Genomic DNA, 23,683 nt, shown 5'->3' on the forward strand with positions numbered 1-23,683 from the left:
ATCAGAAAAATTCACAAAAATCTAAAACAAAATCATCATCTCGAAGTTTATCAATGAGACCAAACAAAGAAAAATGCGCGCAATTCTTTCGTTTATCGAGTAAATGAGCGCAAATGTTATCGAGCGTGAAACGGAAGGACGCGTGAATTATTCATTTCGCTGAGCGTGTTAATGTAATCCAACGTGTTAAAGTATACGCGTTCGAGAATCGATCCTTGGTTAATCCCAGAATATATCGTAAAGCTCGCCGCGGCGCCCGGCTGACCCAGATTTCCCATATGGAACTTTTGGAACTGGCTGGCCACGGCGGGGTGGTGTGCAGCAGAATGTTGAAAATTTATGAATCGTTAAAACGACGTTAGCGACGAGACGTTTCTAACGTGCATTCCCGACCACCGGTGAACATCCGCCGACACCGAGTCGACAAACTCGTCGCTCTCGCCGTATAGGCAAATAGGATTGAGGGGATCGGATTATGGGACGTTAAACGACGCACCCCATCTTGTCCCGTCTCGACGCTGAAAATGCCTACGAATCGAATTCAAGGACTACGAACTCGATTGTTTCTCGCGACAAAGTGTTTGTACAAATTCCTGAGATGATGACATTGTTCGATCTGGTTTATATTATTTATATTTTCGTACTTTTCGATATTACGTACCTTTCAAACATTATAGCATATGAGGAGTATTAGCGATTTATAAATTAATGTATTTCAAAGGGAGGTGGAACTTGTATTTGCTAAGATGTTAACCATTATAAAGATTGGAAAATCGAAATATTCGCGCAAGTGTAATTTATAGTATCCTAAGATTTTGAATAACTGCAAATTAAAATTTTTAGTTTGATTTTTGGAGAACAATATTTTTTTAAATAGTTATAATACATGCAAATCACAATAAAGAATGAATTACAGGAGACGCTATTGAGATATGTGTAATTTTATGTGCTAGACTAGGTTAGATACGTAGTATACTTACTTGTATGTGAATATCAGTGTGTGGAAGTTGTGTGCGCGGCGTCTCGAAAACAAATGAATGTAAACTGTTCAGTCGGGTATGGTAGAAGTGAGACAAAGGAAGTGCTGAGACGCGTGCAAGTGTGTATCGGTGAATATCTTTGAAATCATTTATCAAATAAATATATAACTATTCTAATATAAATTCCAAGTGTAAATTTAGTGTTCCTATACCATTATTTCGGCTATTAAGATCCAAAATTCTCAACAGACGCTAAAAAGCGAGGCAATTTTATGGTATAAATTTATACATGTCCAGTAGTAGCAGTATATAATTCATTTTCTATTGGATATGTAATATCTTTATTCATCATTGCCTTTCAAATATAATCTGTTTCCATTATTTCTTAAGTATCTAAAATATTCATCATCCTCTTCTTATTTTTCGTTTCAGAAAAATCAATGAATTATATATTGTAAATTTTTAATGTGAAAGTTGTGAATAGACTGCAGATATTTATACAAGTTTGTATTTTTACGAATAGAGATTTTTGTTTTATCTGCCAAATGATACAAAATCTACTTTCCTTTGAATATATATATTTGTAATATTTTTAAACGTTACATACATATATACGTATCCGTACATCTTTTAAATATATTCACAAACATTTGCACTCTAGTTATAAATAATTGAAGATAGTTTCGAACAATAATATAAATGATCTTTGTCCATGTCGACATCTTACTAATACACCCTAACTAAGAATAATGGACATGTCAAGTACGGCCAACAGTTCCCAATCGTGTTCAAAAGATTACGTGTGTGCAACATTATTTAAGAGATTGTCAAGAGTAAGAAATTGAATCCAACTATTTCATCCTTCAATGGAAGAAATTGAAAAAGGTAGCAATCTGTTGGTAAGAGAAATGAAGAGTAAAAAGAAAAAGATATTATCTAACCGCAGAATCAAGCTTGGACACTGTTCCATTTCTCTAACACGTCAGCTACGATTAATCAAGAAACCTCGACGACACTTACTTTAAAAAGAAGACAAGGAAGAGAAAAAGAAGATACTTCTAGCAACTCCGTTGCGAAGCTGGGATTGTTAATCACGAGCGACTCCGTGAAAGTTCGCGATCAACGACGCCTCGAAGTAAGAATTCACCCTCGTCGTCTCGTTCTCTTAATGGAACATGTTCGTTATAATCGTAGCTACCAGAGAGAGGAAAGAGAAAATCGAACGTATCGTATTATTAACACGTTCCATAGAAACCCGTCGATTTCTCAATCCTCTTAGTACATTTCATTTTATTAATTTTATTTTATTTTATCTCTACTTCTAGACGAATACTAAATTACTAAGGCATATGTCATATTAATTTAGATATTTCTGAATTTTTATTTTTTAATCTTGTTCAAAATAATTTCATTTTCTATTTGCATTTATTGATATAATTATTGAATATATTAACCAAATTTTTGTACTATTACCTTTTATTTCTTATAGCAGCTATCCAAGTAGCAGAATAATATTAAATATAAGATGTTGTTAAAAATCACAATATAGGTACAATAATAGTGTTACAATGATCTCGCTGGAAGGGTAATATATGATTATATTGGTATCGAAATCTTTTAGTGAAAATGAAATAATTATGATAGAACCGATGAATAAGATCTTTATTTGTCTAAACAATACACAATTTCCACTAATAAAAAATTTTCTCTCTCGCATTATTCTTCTGACGTCGAGGCCTTTTAATTATGTGCTAACTTCTGCTTTCATAAATTAAATTGAGGAATTATAATCGACTATGATCTTCTTCTCCGATAAACAAATAAAATTCCAGTAATAGAAAGTTTTACAGCCTATAGATTTTAAAACCACAGTCTCTTTCTTGAATGGTATCGCGTCAAAACTGAAAGGGTTGCAAAAGCGTCATTCAATGCGCAATTACGAAGATTGACCTGGAAGTTAAACGATCATAGCTATTAGCGAAATTAGTAACTCCGTCTTACGCCCCCGAAACGATTTCCCGATCATCCTAAATGACACTATTCTGCATTCTTATCTCGTATCTCGAACACTCGAATTTTTCCCGAAGAAAGCGATGATTTATCGCTGTATCGTAAGATGTAAAGAGTATTGGAAAAGTTTCGCAGTTATCCGCTGAAGAGTTGTCGAAGTTTCGCGGAGGAGCGATTAAAAATTGATGATCGACGGAAAGACGAGAATCCTGATATTCTTCCTCGTCAAAGGGAAAAACACTCGATCGAGGAATCACGATGAATTAATGAAAGTTTGCGGTCCTGATACGAAATTGTTTAATCAACGAATATTTCGTGATCGTTTTGAATTGGTTTTCGCGATTTACTGTGCGTAGAATGAACGTGAATCCAGAAATTCTCCTACTCATTTATGCGGTTCGTAAATTTTGCGATAGACCATAAACGAAACAGAATAACCTTGAAAATGGTTGTGTTTAAAGTTTGAAAGTTGCATCGCGATATGTGTGTTTGCACATTGTAAAAAGTATATGCCACGAGGATGCCACGAGGCTTAGTATAGATCGTATTTCTAACCGTCGCTCGCGATCCTCCAACGTCGCAGATAGATCGCCTTATCTGCCCGACGAAAAATATACAATGTCTCGACGAGCGCATAGTTGTTGCCAAGCAGCGAGTTCCAGAAACGTCGATTTCGGTCCGTTATTTTATTCTCACAAAGAAGTCGGTCTACGTGATCATCGGCACGAGCGGTGGCGTGATCCGAGCGTGGTGGGGGTTGTCTCCCCGAGAAGACAAAGAATTGATCTAGGAGCAATCAGTCCGTTTTGAAAATTCATACTGCATACATCGAGAGCTCTGACGAATGAAGTCGCTTAGTCTAGAAAGATATCGTAAAGTCGGGTCGAATTTCTGTAACGCATTAACTGTATTCATCGCTAAATAATTTGTGACGCTTTTATTATTATACAATTTATTGTTGAATATACACGCTATATTAACCTGTTAATACAGTGTTAAATTCATTGAACCACCTCTGTTATCCTAATCTAAACAAGAGAAGCGACTAATTCGCGGCGTCGATTATACGAATCATAGCGAGAATTTACGTCTCTCGCTGATGCGTCTTCCTCGCGAACGATCGTAACAGTATAAAAAGTTTAATTTATCAGGTAAAAATTCAGTTCGACGTTTAACTTGTTCATTATCATGAACGATGATGATTCGTTGGGCCATACGTGATATCCATATGTTATGGTTTGTTATTGTTTTAAGTTGCATCGGTATATGTGTGTCTGCACATTGTAAAAAGTATAAAAAGTTTAATTTATCAGGTAAAAATTCAGTTCGACGTTTAACTTGTTCATTATCATGAACGATGATGATTCGTTGGGTCATATGTTATTATTTGTTATTTGTTTAAGTTGCATTGATTACAATCATAATTAGTAACATATAGAAAAGTGGTTAAATATGGTAAATAATTTTATTGGTTTATTAAGTACTATAATAATGAACACTCGTAAATACTTCTTTTTAATTTTTAATTTTAATTATTATATAACTTTAAAGGTTCAAGCAGTGCAACCAACGCAAATATTTCTTTATCAGATTATCGGAAGTGTTTGAAAACTTGTGGAAGCTGATTTACAATGTACCCTGTATATTATGTATATATTATGATTTTGACCATTTAATATCATATCTTTTACGTCGTTCAAAACAGTTTATACAGAATATAAATAATACATTCCTCGTTCTCTTTGAAGCTCCTCCAGATTTTCAATTATTCACGGATGTAATGATTTCTTTGAAGTTTTTAGAGGAGCAACTTTACATCGTTAAAAGTTCGGTATCAGTGACAAGAGATTTGAAAAAGTTGAGTACCAAACTAGAGAGGTTCAACATAGGAACGTCAGAACAACCTTTATCCGGGACAAAAAATTTCCACAGCGTTTAATTCCGCGTTCGTGCCTTCACAATTTTTCCTGAAATTTTTCCCTGGATCTCTGTTTTTCGATGCTCTCGAGCACACTTGTAACCTTTTAATCCTTCCATTGAATCCATCGTGTTCGTTTCTTCTTGTAAAAAATAAGGAAGCTGGCGACGCTAACGATTAGTGCGTGTGAACCGCTAAGAACAGATAAAAGACCTCAAAGAAAGGAATAAAAGCGAATCGTAGCAAGAAAAGCGCGGTCGTTGATGATTTTCGGCATTCGTCGTTCATATTTTTTTTATAAAGGAATAGATTTTATTATTCAATTTGGACTTTACAATTTGTTCAGCTGGATATTTTGTAAATTTTTCTAGCTTCATTGCTAAATAACATGTGTATGTTAAGTATATAACATGTGGAAGTTTGACTATTTTATTTCTTTAATGAGGTCAGTGGAGTGTTTTCTTTTTAGTCTTCTTTCTATGACAGTTTTGCTCGCTTCAGCTGGTTTGGATGTGTGTTGCCGGTTTTTCCTTGTATTTGTCTGCGCAGCTGCCGATTTCTTTGTCCGTTGGTATTTTTAAATGTTTGTGTATATTCTCGTTTCTGACATACCATGGGGAGTTGACTATTGTTCTCAGTATCTTCGATTGTAGCGACTCTAATTTATTTATGTGGCTTATTGCTGCTGTCCCCCATAGTGGTATTCCGTATGTTCAAATTGGTTTTATTATCGTTTTGTAGATTTTTAGTTTATTCTATGCTGAATTTAGAGTTTCGACTAGTTAGTCAGTACATCTGTCTTCTTTTTATCCGTGTTTTGTCTATAATTTATTCAATATGTTGTTTCCATGTAAGTTGTGTGTCTAGGTGATCATCGTTCATATAACAATTTGTCCTGAGTCGGAGCGACGAATTTAATTTAATAATAATAATATCCGTCGATCTTCTAGCTTCCAGTGCTGCCCTCTTTTCCTCCCGCCTGACTCCTGCGAAGGTATGCCAACAAAAAAAGTTTGGTTGAACAGGGGAAAGAATATAACGAAATTTGACCTTTCGATGCAACAAAACGACTCGAAATAGCAGAGCTTCACTGGAAATTCAATTTTTAATCGTATCCGATCTATTCGTCGCGCGTCAATCTCAACGAGCGCGTATAAATTCCGTTGGTTTGTTCGCGGTATAGATGACTCTGGAATTCACTCTAGCATTGATGATAAAGGAAGAAATGTTCGAATGATGGACAATAAAGTAATGAACAAAAGGTTTAAAAATAATATGAGTGCACCCCTGTATATGAATTTGTGTAGGAATTATCCATAATTTCGCTACAGTTGACGGTTCATAAGGGACATGTTGTAGCTCGGTAATTTAAAAAAAGATAGTTTAATATTTGATTTATTAATTTATATATCCCTTAGGGCTATTTTTTACGGGACAATACAATACAACATTCGAAGTTCGATTATTTCTGCATTGTTTGTGAAATTGTGTACTACTTGTGTATTGTTTGTTTTATTATGTAATTAAATATATTGCGATAATATTAGGTTGTCCGAAAAGTCTTTCTTTTACAGACACGTCTTTTACAACGATGCATCATTATACAAACATTTTTTTATTATTTGCGCTTATTTTACAATCAATTCTCGTTAGAGGATTTTAAGTAAATTTATCTGGCGTGGTACTATGACATGGTTAATAAGTGTTTATAGTATGTTTGATTCTACTTGAATCTAGTGCTTAGGTCTAAGGTGTAATGTCTTTTTAGCCTGCGAATCTGTTCCGACGTGTCGAGTAATTGAGTAATTAGAGGGTTTTGGTAGTTGTTGACTCTTGTGCTGTGTCTATTGCTGAATTTGGATAATTCTTCTTTGACTGTGAGTATCTTGAGGTCGTGATGTATCGTTTCGTTGGTGACGTATCAAGGTGCATCTATTAGGGATCTTAAAGTTTTCGATTGGAATCGTTGAAGATTTTCTATGTTGGGATTACTCGCTGTTCCCTATAGTTGGATTCCATAGGTCCAAACAGGTTTTAATATGGTCTTGTATAATGTAATTTTACTTTGCGTGTTTAAGTTGGAACGTCGGCCGATGAGCCAGTAGAATTTTTTAAATTTTGCTTTGAGTTGTTTGTTTTTATCTAAGATATGTTGTTTGCATGTCAATCTTCTGTCCAGAGTCATGCCCAGATATCTGACTGACTCTTTATCTGGAATATGTATATTGTTTATCGTCACCTGTGGGCAAGTTTGTTTTCGTAGCGTGAAAGTTATGTGACTGTTATACAAACATGAAACGTAATCTGTCGAACATTGTGATCTTTATTTTGATAGAACAAAATGAATCATACGTAATTTGATAAAATAATAAAAAACGAAAAATGTTGTGTATCTATTATTTCCTTATAAAACGAATGAAATTTTTCGGACGATCTATTGTTAACAATTCTTATTTTATCGCATACTTTTCGTGTGATATGTTATAATGCGTTATGCCAATTTAAAGGAATCTTCTTTGTCCGATCACTACAATTCAAACGGTCTAAGCATAAAGAGTTCTTGGAACGTCAGTTTTTTTAAATCAATCTTATCGTATAATAACGTTCTGCTATACACAATAAACAAGTAAGACTATGACAATTAGAAATAAATTAACTTACATCATATTGAATAAAAATAAGTGTCGATAGTTGGTTCAACGAGAGGAGAGAGTAAACATAAACAAAACGTGACTCCTACGACTGCAGCTGGTAGCTATCATATTTTGTATACTATAGATATTTCTGAACTATTTGTTATTTCTTTTACCCGATACTACAATTGGAAGACCAAAAGAAATCTTGCGTCACTGAAAAATTTAGATGAATCACCGTGCATAATCCTGAACTGATAAAACCCTTACAGCCCATTTGTGCAGACAGAGGATAGGGGACCGAGAAGTATCTGGACCACTTAACAACGCACTTTCCCGCCATTAAACGAAAGCCAATCTTGGGTACAACGATAGATTACAGTCGCCAAATTACCTCGCTTTATTTAAAGAACGAATTATCCGGTTGAATCGATTCCTTCGATATAATACGAATGGTAACCACAGCTGCGAGGTTGTCGAATGGGGTAATTGATCCGAAAGAAACTGAGATTCGATATTGAATTAACTTTTTTCTTTCACTGTTTGTGAATAGTAACACCCCAGTTTCGAAACTCTTTCAGTCAGTTCGAATCGGAAACTTCGCCCTAACGAAATTATCGTTAAATTTCTGAAACACTGATTAAAAAGATTGTTGGTTTTTGTGACTTGTTTTTGTACATTAAATGATAGTTTAATTTAATTACTTTATTAGCTTCTTCAAATAATCAGTTTCAATTTTTCTGGAATTTGGTTTATGTCTTTACAAAAACTACATACATACATTCTCTGAAAATTTATGATAAAAATATATTTATTGAAAAGCTAAATTTCGAATAATTTTTACACTGTTAAATGTTATTATGTTATAAAACACGAATCGATGATTGTGCAATCATTTTCTGTATATTTTTTTGTAAACGGGACTAATTGGAGGGATTGAAATAAACTTTATTTTTCCTGACTTAAATCCAATAAATTCGTATTTCGTACTTTTACCATACAATATGATGAACATAGTAGCTTAGAAATATTTGTAGTAATAAATTACGTGCATTATTAGAAAAATCGCCAAAGAAGAGTTACCAAAATACTTAGAAGGGAGGATGAAGTGGAAGGACAGAAAAATATTAGCAAGATTCAGATATGGAAACGAGATCAAAGCAAGGAAATACTGGAAAGAATGCAGGCTATGTAAAAGGAAAGAAGAAGACCTGAGACACGTGATAGAAGAATGCGAAATAACGGGAGGATCAAAGGACACAGAAAAAATACTAAACGAGACTGGAGAAGGACTAATAGAATTGAAAACAATAATAGAGAAGAGAAGGGCAATACAAGACGAGGAGGAACGACAATAAGGAAGCACAGCAAGGGGGCAAAAGTTGCCATAGTTTTAGAGACAGAATATATAATGGGGCGCAATATAACAGAGTGGATAAGAGGGGAGATAGATATATAAGAAAAGAGAGATAGATAAGGGAAAGAGTTTACATAGATATAAGGGAGGAGGCAATAAGGTGATAACGCCATAAGACTGATAGAATGTAAAAAGCGTGATAGGTAAACGAGATGTAAAACCGAAAACTCGTTCAAAGGCGAAAGGCACGGGCTAAGTAATAATAAATAAATAAATAAATAATAATTACCTGCAATATTGAAAAGTTTAAAATTTGTAAACCAAATACTATTTCAAAACCGCTAGGCTGAAGTAAAATTGTCCATCCAGTACGTTAATAAGATCTCAAAATCTCAAGTCTTATCTTTGTGCTAAAATGAAATTTTGATAAAGGCAAGAAATAAATACAATCTTGAGCAAATTGGGATTAATCATTTACATAATTTAACACACCAGAGAATTTTATATTAACAGTTTCTATTAACAGATAGAGGAAAGAGTAGTAACATGATCTCTGTTACGCCTCGAGCTTGCTATAGGCCGCGTTCCTAACCGTCATCCTTGGCACTACAGTATCGCAGACAGATCATCTTACATGACCGTCGAGATATACACAAAATAGCGATAAATGCATTGTTGCCGTCAAGCAGCGAGTTCTAGAAAACATCGATTCGCCTTCGGTCCGCTATTTTACCGTCACAAACAAGGTGGTATACGTGATCATAGGCGCGAATGGTCGCGTAACCCAAGCGTGGTGGGGGTCGTCTCCAAAAGAAGACGAAGGAAAACATTGAAGGGCAATCAGCGTCATACGAGGAGTCAAACCGATTGCATGGAGAGGTTCAGAGAAATAAAATCAAGGTCGCTTAGTCAAACGAATACGTCGAGAAATACTATAAAGTCGAGTCGAATTATAATAAACTAGTTGTATTATCGTAAAATCATTTGTAACGTGTTAATTATAATTTTAAATATTGTTAAAAATAGAAGCTTATATTAACTCTGTTAATTCAGTGTTACAATCATTTGAACTACCTTCTAATCGAAACAGGGGAAAGACTGATTCGCGGCGTCGATTATCAGAATCATAGCGAGAATTTACGCCTCTCGCTGACGCCTTTCCTCGCGATCGCGTCTCTCCGCGAAAGGTCGTAACAGTCTCGGAGTCTTATATTTCTACCTAAAATCTGGTTCATAATTTAAACTGCTTCAAATTTTTGCGTAAAATGTTCGTAAATAAATAAGCTTATCTGTGATGAAATGCGAAAGTAAAAGAAAAGAGTAAAGTCAGTTTTGGAAGTCGTATAAGGGTGATGGTAATATGGCCCTCTAACAAAAATCATAAAAGATTATTTTTTAATAACATTTTGAGATGGAAAGTAAATAAATAAAGTAAATGCTTCTGTTTATATACTGTTTCCATTTCCTCTTTTTAGATCGTAGAAATATAATTTTTTTGATCTCGGAGAAAAATTTATCCGAGGCATGTCTGTATTATAATTATCTGATTATAATATGAATAAAAAATGAAATTGCACTATAATATTTCAACACAAATAGTTTCGGGAATTTCAACTATATTTTTGAAAATACAGTATAAAAAATTCAGTGATGTATATGCACTTGTGTATATCGATTCTACGTACCTTTCACAAATATATTCCAACACACTTTAACTCATTCAATTTGAGAGAAATATTCCTTTTTCAGGATGACGAAAACCAGAATGTTTTTCAAGTTATATTATTTATGCTTCTCATTAGCGGAAATAATGCTATTTAGATTAAATCTGTTTCTCCACACGTGAATGTAGTAGATGCAACAAATGACGTGTTTGTTGTAATATAGAAAATCACAAGGGGTCATATTACCACCCCCTCCTTTACCAACTGAAACAGTTCAAAGCTAATTATATATCGTTATATATAATAAAAGAAAATAATTAAATTCATTATATTTTAGCATAAGAAAATATGTAATTAATTTCATATTCTATCTTCATCCTCCTATGTCAAAAGCATAATTAAATGGTTATGGTTCTATACCAACAGCTACCCAATACTCTATCTTAGCATCAATACGAAACTTGCCGATCTCCAAATTATAACGAGTATTCTATATGTATACTACAACCCTTTGGAGCGTGATCATGTAACTGAATAATTTCCATCAGTCAGCTGGCCTCGACTTCCCCAGAGAATTACGATTAACCGTAGTATCGAGTCGATGTTGGTAACTCTATCAGAGAAGTTCTTGGTGAATCATCTTAACTAACACCTCGATAGAAATGTCAAGTTTCATATAATTCGACATACGTTCCTGGAGATCATAATTGAGAGAAGACATCAGTTAAGATTCATGGATGCAACTCACGATGATTTTAACTAGGATGCAAAGAAACTTCTTTCAAGATTCCTATAGGTACGGTCGTAGAATGTGTTGGACAGTTTGTGATAAAATACTTGCACGTTCCTCTGACTTGGAATGGATGCTCGTGGTATGCTTTAATTTACTAACTTGGCGACGTAAGTTAGCCTTCTGCGAGTTTCTAAGTTCAGTCCGGTCATGAAACGAGAGAATTATTCTATTATATGTTTCTATGCTGGTAATGATATCTTGGAAAGCTCTCATATTTCATTAAATATATTATTGTAACGTGTGGATTATAGGAAGATGAAGTTCAATTGGAGAATTTTGATGGTTTATTGGAAACTCGCTGTAATTACATTTAAATATTATTCCATTACCATTAATCCATTGGCAAGAGTTTGAAATGATAAAAGAGAAATTCACAAATATTAGTCCAATCAGAAATTGAAATAGCAAACAGGTTCGTTATTAAATATAGTGAATTATATTACAAATAATAATATTATGAAAACGATTGATTAAGAAAAGAACATTACAGTGTGTACATTACAGTTCATTAGAAAATGAACATTTCACTGATGATCCTGTCTTTGTCAAAAATCTGTAAGAGCTATATAGAGATAAAATCTTCGATGTGTATTATCATCTTAAATTTACATAAGTACGTTTCCGTGAAAAACTTACAGAACAGTGTACATTTGTATCAAACAGAGTTTGGAGTTCTTTCGATGGAGTTCGAATATTTTGTCCCGCGAGAGCGGAATAGAGAAAGGTGGTTTGCAGTATTGCTCTCGTGGACATGAGGAAAAGTAGCAATTGCAGCGAAATTCGCGGTGGAAATTGCGAAACTGGAAGCTCTTTGATAGGGTTTCGTCCAAGGAATAAAAGTATCTGTTGCAATGCGAAAAAGTAATTTTTCAGACATGCTGGTTGTAGTTTCACGACGAACTTTTAGATCTATTCCGAAAGAATACTCTTTAAAGTTTCTTAAATATTAAAGAGGTTATAATAATTTATAAATAATTCTACATATTTTCAACAAAACACACGAAATATCGTTTTTAAGCTACTATGAAAAGATATTGGTAGAAGTTAGTTCATTTTTACCTTCGTTTGTATAAATTGTATGTATATATCGTATATGTGTATGTATATGCACAGTACAGCACATTTACAACTTTAAAATTTTGCATTCATACCACTAAAGAAAGTACTCGAATTTAAGTTTAATTTGTGCATGTATTTAACTTATTAATATTATTGTACGATGTTAGAATCTACAATTATAAAGAGACATTAAATATGAAATATGAATTATAATGTTAAACTTGGAAATTAAATAGATATTAATTAATAAAAGTAAAAAATTGTAAACTGTAAATAAAAACTTTGGTGTTGAGAAGGACGAAGTGGTTTTACAAGTAATCTAGATTGTTTTCTTTCGCTTAGGATTAAGTATACGATCGAGATCGAAATTCGAGTACTTGTATTCCAGACCGCGTGGTCGAGCAGAAAAATAACTTGGTCCCCATTGAAAGAGTAGCAGATCAAACAACTTTAAGAGAATGCCTTTCAGGGACTGTTCACGATTTAAATTAGGAAGCAGCTTCCGTTTTGACGCAGCTGAGAAAACAAACCGACCACTCCTATCTTCAGTGTTCATCCTCAAACTTGTTAAAACAATTCGAAATCTCGAGTGGTTTCTCGTCGAGGAAACGTATAAACTTGCGAAACTTTTTTCAACTTTCCTAATAACATCAGAGTCGGAATACTCATCACGCTTTGATGATTAATAAGTCACGTAACGAAAACAGTATTTTTGACGACCGAACTGAAAAAGGTGGTGATCAAGATGGTCAAGCAATTTTAACAACATAATAACAATATTAACGAATCTATCGGTAGACTTCAATAAACTTCTGTGATGTATGAGCCTTTCAAAGATCAAACTTGTCAACCAACTTTTTTCTATCAAGTCTTCAATTTTATTATTCATGTATATCATTAACATTGGATATCTTAGAGAACAAACAACTATTTTCGTAGATTTATTTATTATAGGAAGACAGCTTGATTTCTTTGTAAACAAAAATGTGAATGTTAAAAAATAGTTCTTGTAGTATAATAGTTAGTGTAAAAATAGTTACATAGCTGGTTAACATGACTTCTAAGGTACTCATACTTCTTTAAGTATGCAATGTTACAAGTAAACAATGTTTAGCATCCATCAATAGAATGGAACAATGTAAATTGTTTGAAAAGAAGCGAAGTTGCAACAAAGCGTTGCTTGAACGCAACATTAGCCCTTAATGGATTAATGCACGCTTCCTTTCAGACATCAAACTTAACCATCGCAGTATTCAACCAAGCTTAATTATGAAGTTAGCCTAAACTTTCGGCAACCTCTTATACAAAGTCCATGAAACATCCTGGCGAAACACCGATTAATTCTCCATTAACGTTCCTAGAATCAAGACACGAAGCTTCGAAAACTAACTGGATTCTTTCAGCCTGATTGCCTCGATCGGTCAATTAATTAAATCAATTTGTATATGTCGTGGGACGTCCACAACACGTCTGATCACCTTCTCTTCAAATTACAACGCGATTTGGAAAGCAGTCAGAGAGTGGGACAGACACGTCTGCGAGGGACACCGCAATGCCACAGACGCTCGTGACAAATCTCATGGCTGACTTGCAATTGTAATGTTTAATCAGACGTGTAATTATGTCTACGGTCGATGTTGCCAACCACTCTCCAGACCAGAGACGAATGAAATTTCCCTCGCATTCAGCCAAGTCGAATATTCGCGAGTACGTGATTACGCGATTTACTACGGTCCGCACACGCTGTTTCCGGCTCTTTCGCGCGGCGCGCTCACTTCCGGTCCTGCCTTTCCCCTACGCCCTCTCTTCGAGTAACGAACGTTCGCCAACTCATTCCCGAAATGCTTTTCAACGAGACAGTTGTTTAAGAATTTAATTGGTAAGTGCATGTGGCTGTTGAACTTTGATATTTTCCTTCCTGAAAGGTGTTTTGAAGAATTTTTTTTAGGTTTCTCTGTAAAGTTTTAAAGTTTCTTTAACGACTGTTTAATGTGATTCAAGATTCTTTCTATGGCTTTTTAACGCGTTTGTACGCGCCCGAACAGCCGCGGGTTCGTAAAAGGGTTGAGGGAGGGAAGGAGGTATAATCCAGAAAATTTATCACAATGTGGACTGTATTGGTTTTTTGCTATTAACACTTTGACTGCAACGTTGAACATGTATGACCGGCCACGGTTTCTCCTATGATGCCACGGTGATCATTGGTGACCAGAGCGCTTGAACTTCTTACAATTGTAAAAATTGGATTGTAAAAACTGACAGTTAGGGGATTTAGAATATAACCGATAAATAGAAGATACTTTGAAGTAAAAAGTGACCCATTGAACAATTAAATATTTTCATTAGAACATCAATAAAAAAAAAAAAAGAGAACAAGTCTTGCATCTAACGGTGCACTGTGTTAAAACACTTTAAGCATAAATGTGGCTCATCGATACAATCTGGACAATAAGTGTTCACCTTTTTGGTCCGATTCTTAGCAATTTTTGATCCTAACTGTTTAACATTTTGTTATAGCATTCTCTGCAAAATTTTCGTGCCAGGTACGTTTGCCCTTCTTTCTGCATTTCGTGTCGCGATCTTTGTCGAATAAGTATATTTGACTGCTCTGGTGAATGGCACTGTGTAAGGTGCATTGCGAGTGCCATTCTAAAATCTGATACCTTGATTTTTGTTTTTGTTGCTTGTTTATAGAGTATCATCGCGTTTGAAGCTGATGTATTTAACAATAACTCTAAAGCTAATTTTATATACCACTTGAGGGTTCATCTATATGGCGTAGAATATGCTATCATTTGGTCCGATAAATCTACAGCACAGTTTCCTCTGTTGTGATCTATCACTACCATTGGTTTATCACAAACATCATTTTTTTGCGGATCTCTACCATTTTAACCGAATGTTTCGTCGAAATCATAACAATGTCACGGTTGTCTCCCCACCTTACTATTATATATAGAATGAGCAAATACTGTTTATTAATATCTTCTACACGTTTCAACAATATATTCTGGATGTTTTGTTTACGATGAAATAACAAGTGCGAATGGTTTGTTGAAATAAACGAAGCCTTGTTATAATATGTCGCTATCAACTGTTACCAAGGCACCACGATGGTCAGCCGTGACCACCAATAAGATACACGGACCATTGAGGAAGAATGTTGTCTTACATCATCAATTAATTATTATTTTGCCATTATATCCTTTGAATAATAAAAATGCTCCCGTGGCGTCCTGAGTGAAACATGTCATTTCGTCGTGGCAGTCAAAGTAGTAAGGGACTGTCCCTTCTGGATATAATCCAAAATATGAACTGCTATGTTGTATCCGGTGGTTAGACCACGATCTTCGGTTTTCGTAAACTAGCAGACAACTATTATTGACGACTGATTTTTCGTATCTAGTCGTAGACCACGCAAAAGTCCCCCAAAAGACCCGTAACCTCTCCTTTGCCTCGCTATTGACCGTTCAAGATAAGGATGAAGGATAAAAATTTGCTTCTTTTACAGAGTGGTTTACAACGCTGTTTTTCGGGCTTAGACACCTCTTCGGGCCCAATCGACAGCGTCATAAACCCCAATTAATTCAATGTTTCTGAACAGCGTTTTTATTAGTTGTTAGTCTTTCACGAATAGGTTATTGCGGAAGATATTAAAACATTTGAGGAATGTACTAACGTATAATTGACTATTTAAATATTTTAGGTTTCTTTGTATATTTTCGATAAATATCTTTGAACTATATACTTTTTTAAAATGGTTCCAAATGTGATCAATATACAGAATTATAATAGTCGTGTCTCGCTACAACGCTAATAAAGTTTCATCATATTGTGTATAACGCACGTAATATATTCATAACAAGTTTTACAGGTATTGAAGTTCTTTCGTGAATCTCTGAATATTACATTCTTCGATTTTGAACTTTATCAATATAATCATTACAATTATGTCTCATTAAACTGCTAATGGAATTTCGAAAGTTTTCGTGTCACACATAATAAATTCATACAATTTTCCATTCATTGCCAGGCAAATCTAGAACGTTTTGCCCTGAGCGCCAAGATTTTATTTTAAAGAAAACATGGAATTTCACACAATCTATATATTATTATATAAATATTATTATATACAATTTCCGTTTATCCTTTCTAATAATTTTTAACTAAAACTTATTCCATGACCAATTGCAATCGATCTAAACTTGTTCTCTTCCTTTTTCTTTTATTATTTAATTTGTACTTTACAATTTGTCCAGCTAGACATTTGGTAAATTTTTCTTACCTAATTGATAAATAACATGTGGATGGCTACCCCCCAGTGGGGTACCATCTTCGAGTGCTCTAAACTTGTAGCGCAAAATACGAGACATGTCATAATCGGAAGACTTGTCGTATCTCAATACATTTACTTACTACGAAATATCTCGTAGTTGGCAGTGAATATTTTCGAAAAATACTGTACGATGATCTCTTCCGTGTATTTCGAATTTGTGGCACACTCATCATGTTAATAACGTTACAAGTGTACGCACAGCGTATTAGCTGGCGGTTCAAACATTATTGCGTAGATAGCACCGTTCATAAAATCCCGTGGGATCCCGTACAGTTGAAATTTTCGAGATATATACGATTTTCTTGTCAATGTCACCCATTCTGGTTGCAACTATCGAGTCCTCCCGAATTTTCCATCGAAACACACGCGTTCAAATTCGCTAACAAGTCGACACCGAATGGTAGATGGTAATTTTGATACATCGATGAAAATGATAGGTGAAATTTATCTGGCTAGGACATGTACCACTACTCGCCCGAATTTGTAGAGTAGCTGGATTTAATCGTTGAGATATTAGTGTGATATATAGGAGATATCGAATGGTTTTTGAATTTTCGGTTCTGTTAGTGCATGCTGAAGTGACGTGATGGGTTATACGTAGCTTTTACGGTGCACGCTGATCTGAAATAGAGTAAATGTTTCGTGATACATACATCAGGAAATTTTGTGAAATGATAAAAATCATTACTATGAATGTGATACCTCGGTCATTTCCAATGTATACTAATATGTATGAATATTATAATTTTATGTAAAGTTTGATTTAATTTGATATAGATATGTCAAATGAATTTCATGGTACATACAGAATTTCGTGATACGTAAAGTGTAGCGAAATTTTAATAGTAATTCGTATTATTGTAGTTTCAAATTCATTCGTTTTAATTATGATGCATATCGTAGCTAAAAATAAAATTTGATGTAGAACAGAATAAAGTAAAAGTTACAGAGCACTAAAATCAGAGAATTCTATGAAATAACGAGAATCATTTAATGCAACAAACATATAACAATCTACATTTCGAAAACCATTTTTAATTTATATATGCGTATATCATGGTTGAATAAAACTTTCTTTTTTATTTGGTAGACTTTTTACAATCAATTCTCATTGAGAATTATAAGTAAAACATATAACTTGATGCAGAATAAAATAGAAGTTTCATGATATGTCACAAAATCCTAAAAAATGATAGGATTTATAGAGTACGATAAAATATTAAAAATCGTTTCATTTATTATCCATACGTTATTTTAACGTATAGTAAATTTAATTAACATTTTAGAAGCACTTTCTGAGTTCTATGTAATGGCTTAAGCAAGGAGGATCGGAATCCAATAGCAAATGTCAATTGTTTGAAAATACACTACATTGGCTCGATTCCCATTCGATAGAAAGTTTAAAAATCTCCATTTGAGAAAGTTTCTCTTAATTAAACGTTGGCTGAGACACGCCCTGACAGCGGAATTTAATAACATTCTGGTTCGTGTAAGGAGACTAACTCTTGGTAATTAAGATGAGGGTGCGATTTCAAACGAGGGATAAAAATATCGATAGAAAGCACTTTATATTTTCAAAGCATATTTTTTATGAAGTTTAATGAATAATCGATGAATTTACTGGTCGAGCCTCTGAAAATTCTTTACAATAATTTATTAACTAATGATATGAATTCATCACAATAATAATATTAGGTTGTCCGAAAAGTGTCTTTGTTTTACAAACACGTCTTTTACAACGATGTATCTTTATACAAATATCAAACCTAATCTGTCGAACGTTGTGATCTTTATTTTGATAGAACAAAATGATTCGATAAAATTACATAAAACGGAAAATGTTGTGCATCCATTATTTCCTTATAAAATGTAAGAAACTTTTCGGACAACCTAATAATATTCTTTAATATTTTAACGTCAAATAATTGTAATCTGTAAAAATTTATTTTTACGCAGAACAAAGATGAACGAAATGGAGCAGATCCCTGAAGGCTGAGAGCGAGCGGATCCTCGATATGACCGGTAGGAGAATGCGGCCGACCGCATCGGCGCTCGGCGTCATCGCCATTGTCTCCATCATGATCACTGCCATGCCATCTGGTAAATATTCTTCTGTGTTTTATAATATCTTTTTATTTATAAACAACAAAAGACGTAGATATTTCTTCTCGGAATATGTGAAACCTGTATTGTATTTTGTATTGATTTATTGAATCTTTTATATTTCTCTAAATAATTGCTTCAATTCCGTGACTATGAATTTAGAACTAGGAATCAGTAGATTTGCAAACGTTCGTAGCTGAACACCACATTAGAAAAAAGGATTCTACAACATGTTTCTTTTATATTTTTAATATCAAACTTAGACATTTTTTCTCGGAATATGTGAAACCTTTATTATATATATTTTATATGGATTTATTGAATCTTTTATATTTCTCTAAATAATTGCTTCAATTCTGTGACTATGAATTTAGAACTAGGAATCAGTAGATTTGTAAACGTTCGTAGTTGAACACCACATTAGAAAAAAGGATTTTACAGCATCTTTCTTTTATATTTTTGATATCAAGCTTAGATATTTTTCTCGGAATGTGTGAAACCTTTATTATATATATTATATATAGATTTATTGAATCTTTTATATTTCTCTAAATAATTGCTTCAATTCCGTGACTATGAATTTAGAACTAGGGATCAGTAGATTTCCAAACGTTCGTAGTTGAATACCACATTAGAAAAAAGGATTTTTCAACATGTTTCTTTTATATTTTTAATATCAAACTTAGATATTTTTCTCGGAATATGTGAAACCCGTATTATATATATTTTATATAGATTTATTGAATCTTTCATATTTCTCTAAATAATTGCTTCAATTCTGTGACTATGAATTTAGAACTAGGAATCAGTAGATTTGTAAACGTTCGTAGTTGAACACCACATTAGAAAAAAGGATTTTACAGCATCTTTCTTTTATATTTTTGATATCAAGCTTAGATATTTTTCTCGGAATGTGTGAAACCTTTATTATATATATTATATATAGATTTATTGAATCTTTTATATTTCTCTAAATAATTGCTTCAATTCCGTGACTATGAATTTAGAACTAGGAATCAGTAGATTTCCAAACGTTCGTAGTTGAACACCACATTAGAAAAAAGAATTCCTTTATATTTTTAATATCATACTGATGGGTCTAAGTACCTGTTAGGGTTAGAAGTTTGCTCCGTTCGATAATTTAAGCAATTTCTCCTGACCTTGCTTACAGGGTGCGCCGTTAGAATCCGGACAAAAGAAGTTTTGTGCAGAAAGTTGTTTATTTAAGTCAATACACAAAAACACATGAAAATGTTGTTATATCTCATTTAAAGGGTCCTTGCTGAGAACTTTTATTCTATGTAACCACCCTCTGCCTCTATGACCTGCTCTATTCTTGCTCTAAAGCGCGAGCACGCTGACTTCAACTGGTCGCGTTTAATTGTCGCGAATTCTGACTCGATAGCAGCTCGTAGGGAGTTGACGTTGGGGTGCCTGCATTTATTAGTTTGTCTCTCGATAACGCCCCACACGTAATAGTCCAATGGGTTTAGGTCGGGACTGTTAGGAGGCCAGAAATCTTTCGACCAAAACATGTCCACATTGTCAGAGAGCCAATTTTGAACAAGATGACTTGTGTGAGCAGGTGCGCCATCTTGTTGAAATAAATACGGCCTTCCAGAAGCCGTAATTTCCATCCACGGCTTTATTACTGTCTTCAGGACCTCCAAATAAACCTCCTTTGTGATTCTTTCGCCTTTTTGGAAGAAGTGCGGAGGCATGACGTCGCCCTCACTTGAGACAACGCTCAAAACGTGAACACTTGCTGGAAATTTGGTTTTGCCCACAACAGGAACATCTTCGAGATTGTGGGCCAGCCAACGGTCGTTCCTCCGATTCACTTTGGCATCCACCCGGCGCGAAGACTTTCTATAATCGCCGCTCTTCTATCGTATTCCGGGTTTTGCTTAACGAGTTCTGTCATTTTGAGGTTATAGAAGACTTATTGACATATTTAACTAACTTCAGAGTCAATCAGCACAAACATCTGAATTCTAATATGGTGGGAACTACAAATTGAATTCTGTCCGAATTCTAACGGCGCACCCTGTATAGCACAATATATACCGTTTAGCGCCTGAAGGACCACCTAATTTCGATCTATTCAGAGACGTGATTCTAAGTGTGTCCCTTGAATCAGACGGACTGAATTGGAGCATAATGAAACTGAGCTATTTGATGAATTTTACTGACTAATGAATTTTCTGAACTACGTGATCTTGGTACTTTCTTGGTTTTTGACATTGACTCTAAACTATAATTTTCTTCCTGGTTTACCTCCTACAAGAGTTATCCTCTTCATCGAGAGTCTTCAAGATTGCTGCTTAGCGTGTCTCCATAAAAACAAAAACCAATTAGCATCTCCGCGAAACTTCGCCACCCTTTTCCATCCGCAGGATCATGAAAGGTAGCCTCTTAGATGACTATGACAAAAATAGACAAAAGAATAGTAGTGAGAAATGACCGCTTGGAATCCTTAATTTATGACACGGTTGTGTGTAGTAGGAATTTAAGTGATCTTCTAGGCGTGAAGTTTTTCTTTTTTATTATTTAATTCGTGGCGGCACTCGACACTAACTAGTGTCGGGCGACGGCAACGCAGTGGTTAGCGCCTTAGGTTACGAACTTCTCGGGACTCGGGTTCAAATCCCGGCGACCGGAGTCGAGATTTTTCTTCCACGCATCTAAATTAGAAGAAAAATACAGCAGTACCTCAGCAGCCACATCTACAGCCCGCAGCAGAACCCATCACGACGACTACTCGCACTAACAGGCTACTACAACTACTAACATGTACACCTCAAGTTTGTACTTTACAATTTGTCTAGCTGGACATTTGGCAAATTTTTCTAGCTTAACACTTTATCGACCGATAGTCTATTAATCAGCTTTTTGTCGCCGACAATTTTTCTCTTTATTTGAGCAATAATTTGTTATTTAGTACTAAGGTACCTTGTGCAGTTGCGTCAGTTGCGTTGTTTTGCAAGCTCTCACAGTTTTATATCAATTTGAAAAACTTACCGTTCGCTATGAACGAAAAGAATGGTAGTGCCAGGGAGAATCTGCGCCCGAACTGCTATGCTATTGAACCGCTAGCGGTCAGTAAAGTGTTAATTGCTTAATTACATGTGGATGGCTACCCCTAGCGGGATACTATCTTCGAGTTTGACTATTTTATTCCTTTAGTGAAGCCAGTGGGGTGTTTTCTTTTTAGTCTTCTTTCTGTGACAGTTTTGCTCCCTTCAGATGTGTTGCCGTTTTTTCCTTGTGTTTTTCTGCGTAACTGGGATTTCTTCTTCAACACGTTCGTCGCCCAGCGTGATTCGGCTAAGTTTCCTGCGGGGCCCGAATCCGACCGCTGGTACGTAGAACGTAAATAGAGCGATAAACAGGAATTCATCGTTCATCCCCTTTGATTTATTGTTTATCGCCTTCGATTCATTGTAAAGGAAAGATTAATTATTTCTGAAATGGAGAAAGCGATAAGCTTTCTAGCTAGAGTATTCCGAGGGATCTCATGGCAGATATCTCGGATCTTTCATTTAGTCGCGAAGCATACTTGTGAGACGTACATCAGTGATTTTTTCCTCCTCAAAATGTTTAGTAAATAGCGTGAAAATATATATGAAAGTGAGGAGAGCAGTTTGTGACTATTATTCGAAAATCACCCCAAATGTGTTTGGAGTGTTTTAACGAATACCATACGATATAGGATAATGTAATATATTATCTAGAATACAAATTAATACAAAGTATGGTACAATGTGTTTTTAATATTTTCATGTTGTATATCTTATATATAATATCCTATATTTAATTAACTCGAACAAGAAGAGCGTCACCACCCTTTGGTGACGGGGCTCCCATGGAAGTATACCCGTCGCATAGATATGTGCGACGTGACGATGAACGTGTTAATCGTTGGTATTTTTAAGTGTTTGTCTATATTCTCATTTCTGACATACCATGGGGCGTTGGCTATTGTTCTCAGTACCTTCGATTATAGCGACTCTAGTTTATTTATATGACTCATTGCTGCTGTTCCTCATAGCGGTATTCCGTACGTTCAAATTGGTTTTATTATCGTTTTGTAGATTTTTAGTTTATTTTCTATGCTGAGCTTAGAATTTCGACTAGTTAGCCAGTGCATCCAGGCGTGAAGTGTTCCTTCATGCAATCGCCCAGGTACTCTAAACGAAATATCGTGATAGCGATAGCTGTGATACAAACCGTGGTAGCGATGATCGCTAACAATACTTTTGCTTGAAATATTAATAATTTTAAAGAATCGATGCCTTCCTTTGACACCTCAATTATCATTTTACACTTTCCATCAATATACATATATAAACCATTAATAATATTGGAAACCCAGAAGCAGAAGACAACACAATAGGTACTCAATTCGTTTGCATCTTGCAATAGAATGGAATTGACGCGATAGTGTAATTTTACCATCGTATCACTGAATAGACTCTTCTATCGGTTTTTGTCGGTGACGCGCAAAGTCCGACGAATTTTCGCGACGAACGCGATTATTTACTCCGGTCACATGTATCGCTGCGTAAGCGATTCTGTTCGGCCGGCCGATAAATGCTTTGACCGTTCACCGTGCTCCATCGATCGAGTGAAAAAAACACATAACACGAGAAGAGATCACAGTTCGTCGCTTTTTATGACACTACCCACCGCGTCGGCCGGAAATAATCTGTGAAATTCGTTTACGCGTAAACAACTGACCTACCAAAGATTAATCACGTCCATCATCGAAGATAAAACATCGTACCGGTATTTTGTGACTGAGTTACAAATATTAGTCTTGTGATTTAT

At 34.8% G+C, this 23,683-nt stretch overlaps 2 protein-coding genes across 4 annotated transcripts in view; one reads left to right on the forward strand and one right to left on the reverse strand.

Moving 5' to 3' along the window:
• The window catches only part of LOC132910331 (uncharacterized), a 456,316-nt gene that overhangs the window by 328,130 nt on the left and 104,503 nt on the right, over positions 1-23,683 (forward strand). Inside the window, exon 4 of the mRNA XM_060965963.1 lies at positions 18,707-18,850. Coding sequence (XP_060821946.1) covers positions 18,766-18,850 — 85 coding nt within the window. The 5' untranslated portion in view covers positions 18,707-18,765. The remainder of the gene's footprint in view (positions 1-18,706; positions 18,851-23,683) is intronic.
• LOC132910340 (uncharacterized) overlaps positions 1-23,683 on the reverse strand; it is a 182,689-nt gene that overhangs the window by 40,923 nt on the left and 118,083 nt on the right. The window lies entirely within an intron of this gene.

Source organism: Bombus pascuorum, chromosome 9 (genome assembly GCF_905332965.1).
Source record: "Bombus pascuorum chromosome 9, iyBomPasc1.1, whole genome shotgun sequence".
NCBI lineage: Eukaryota > Metazoa > Arthropoda > Insecta > Hymenoptera > Apidae > Bombus > Bombus pascuorum.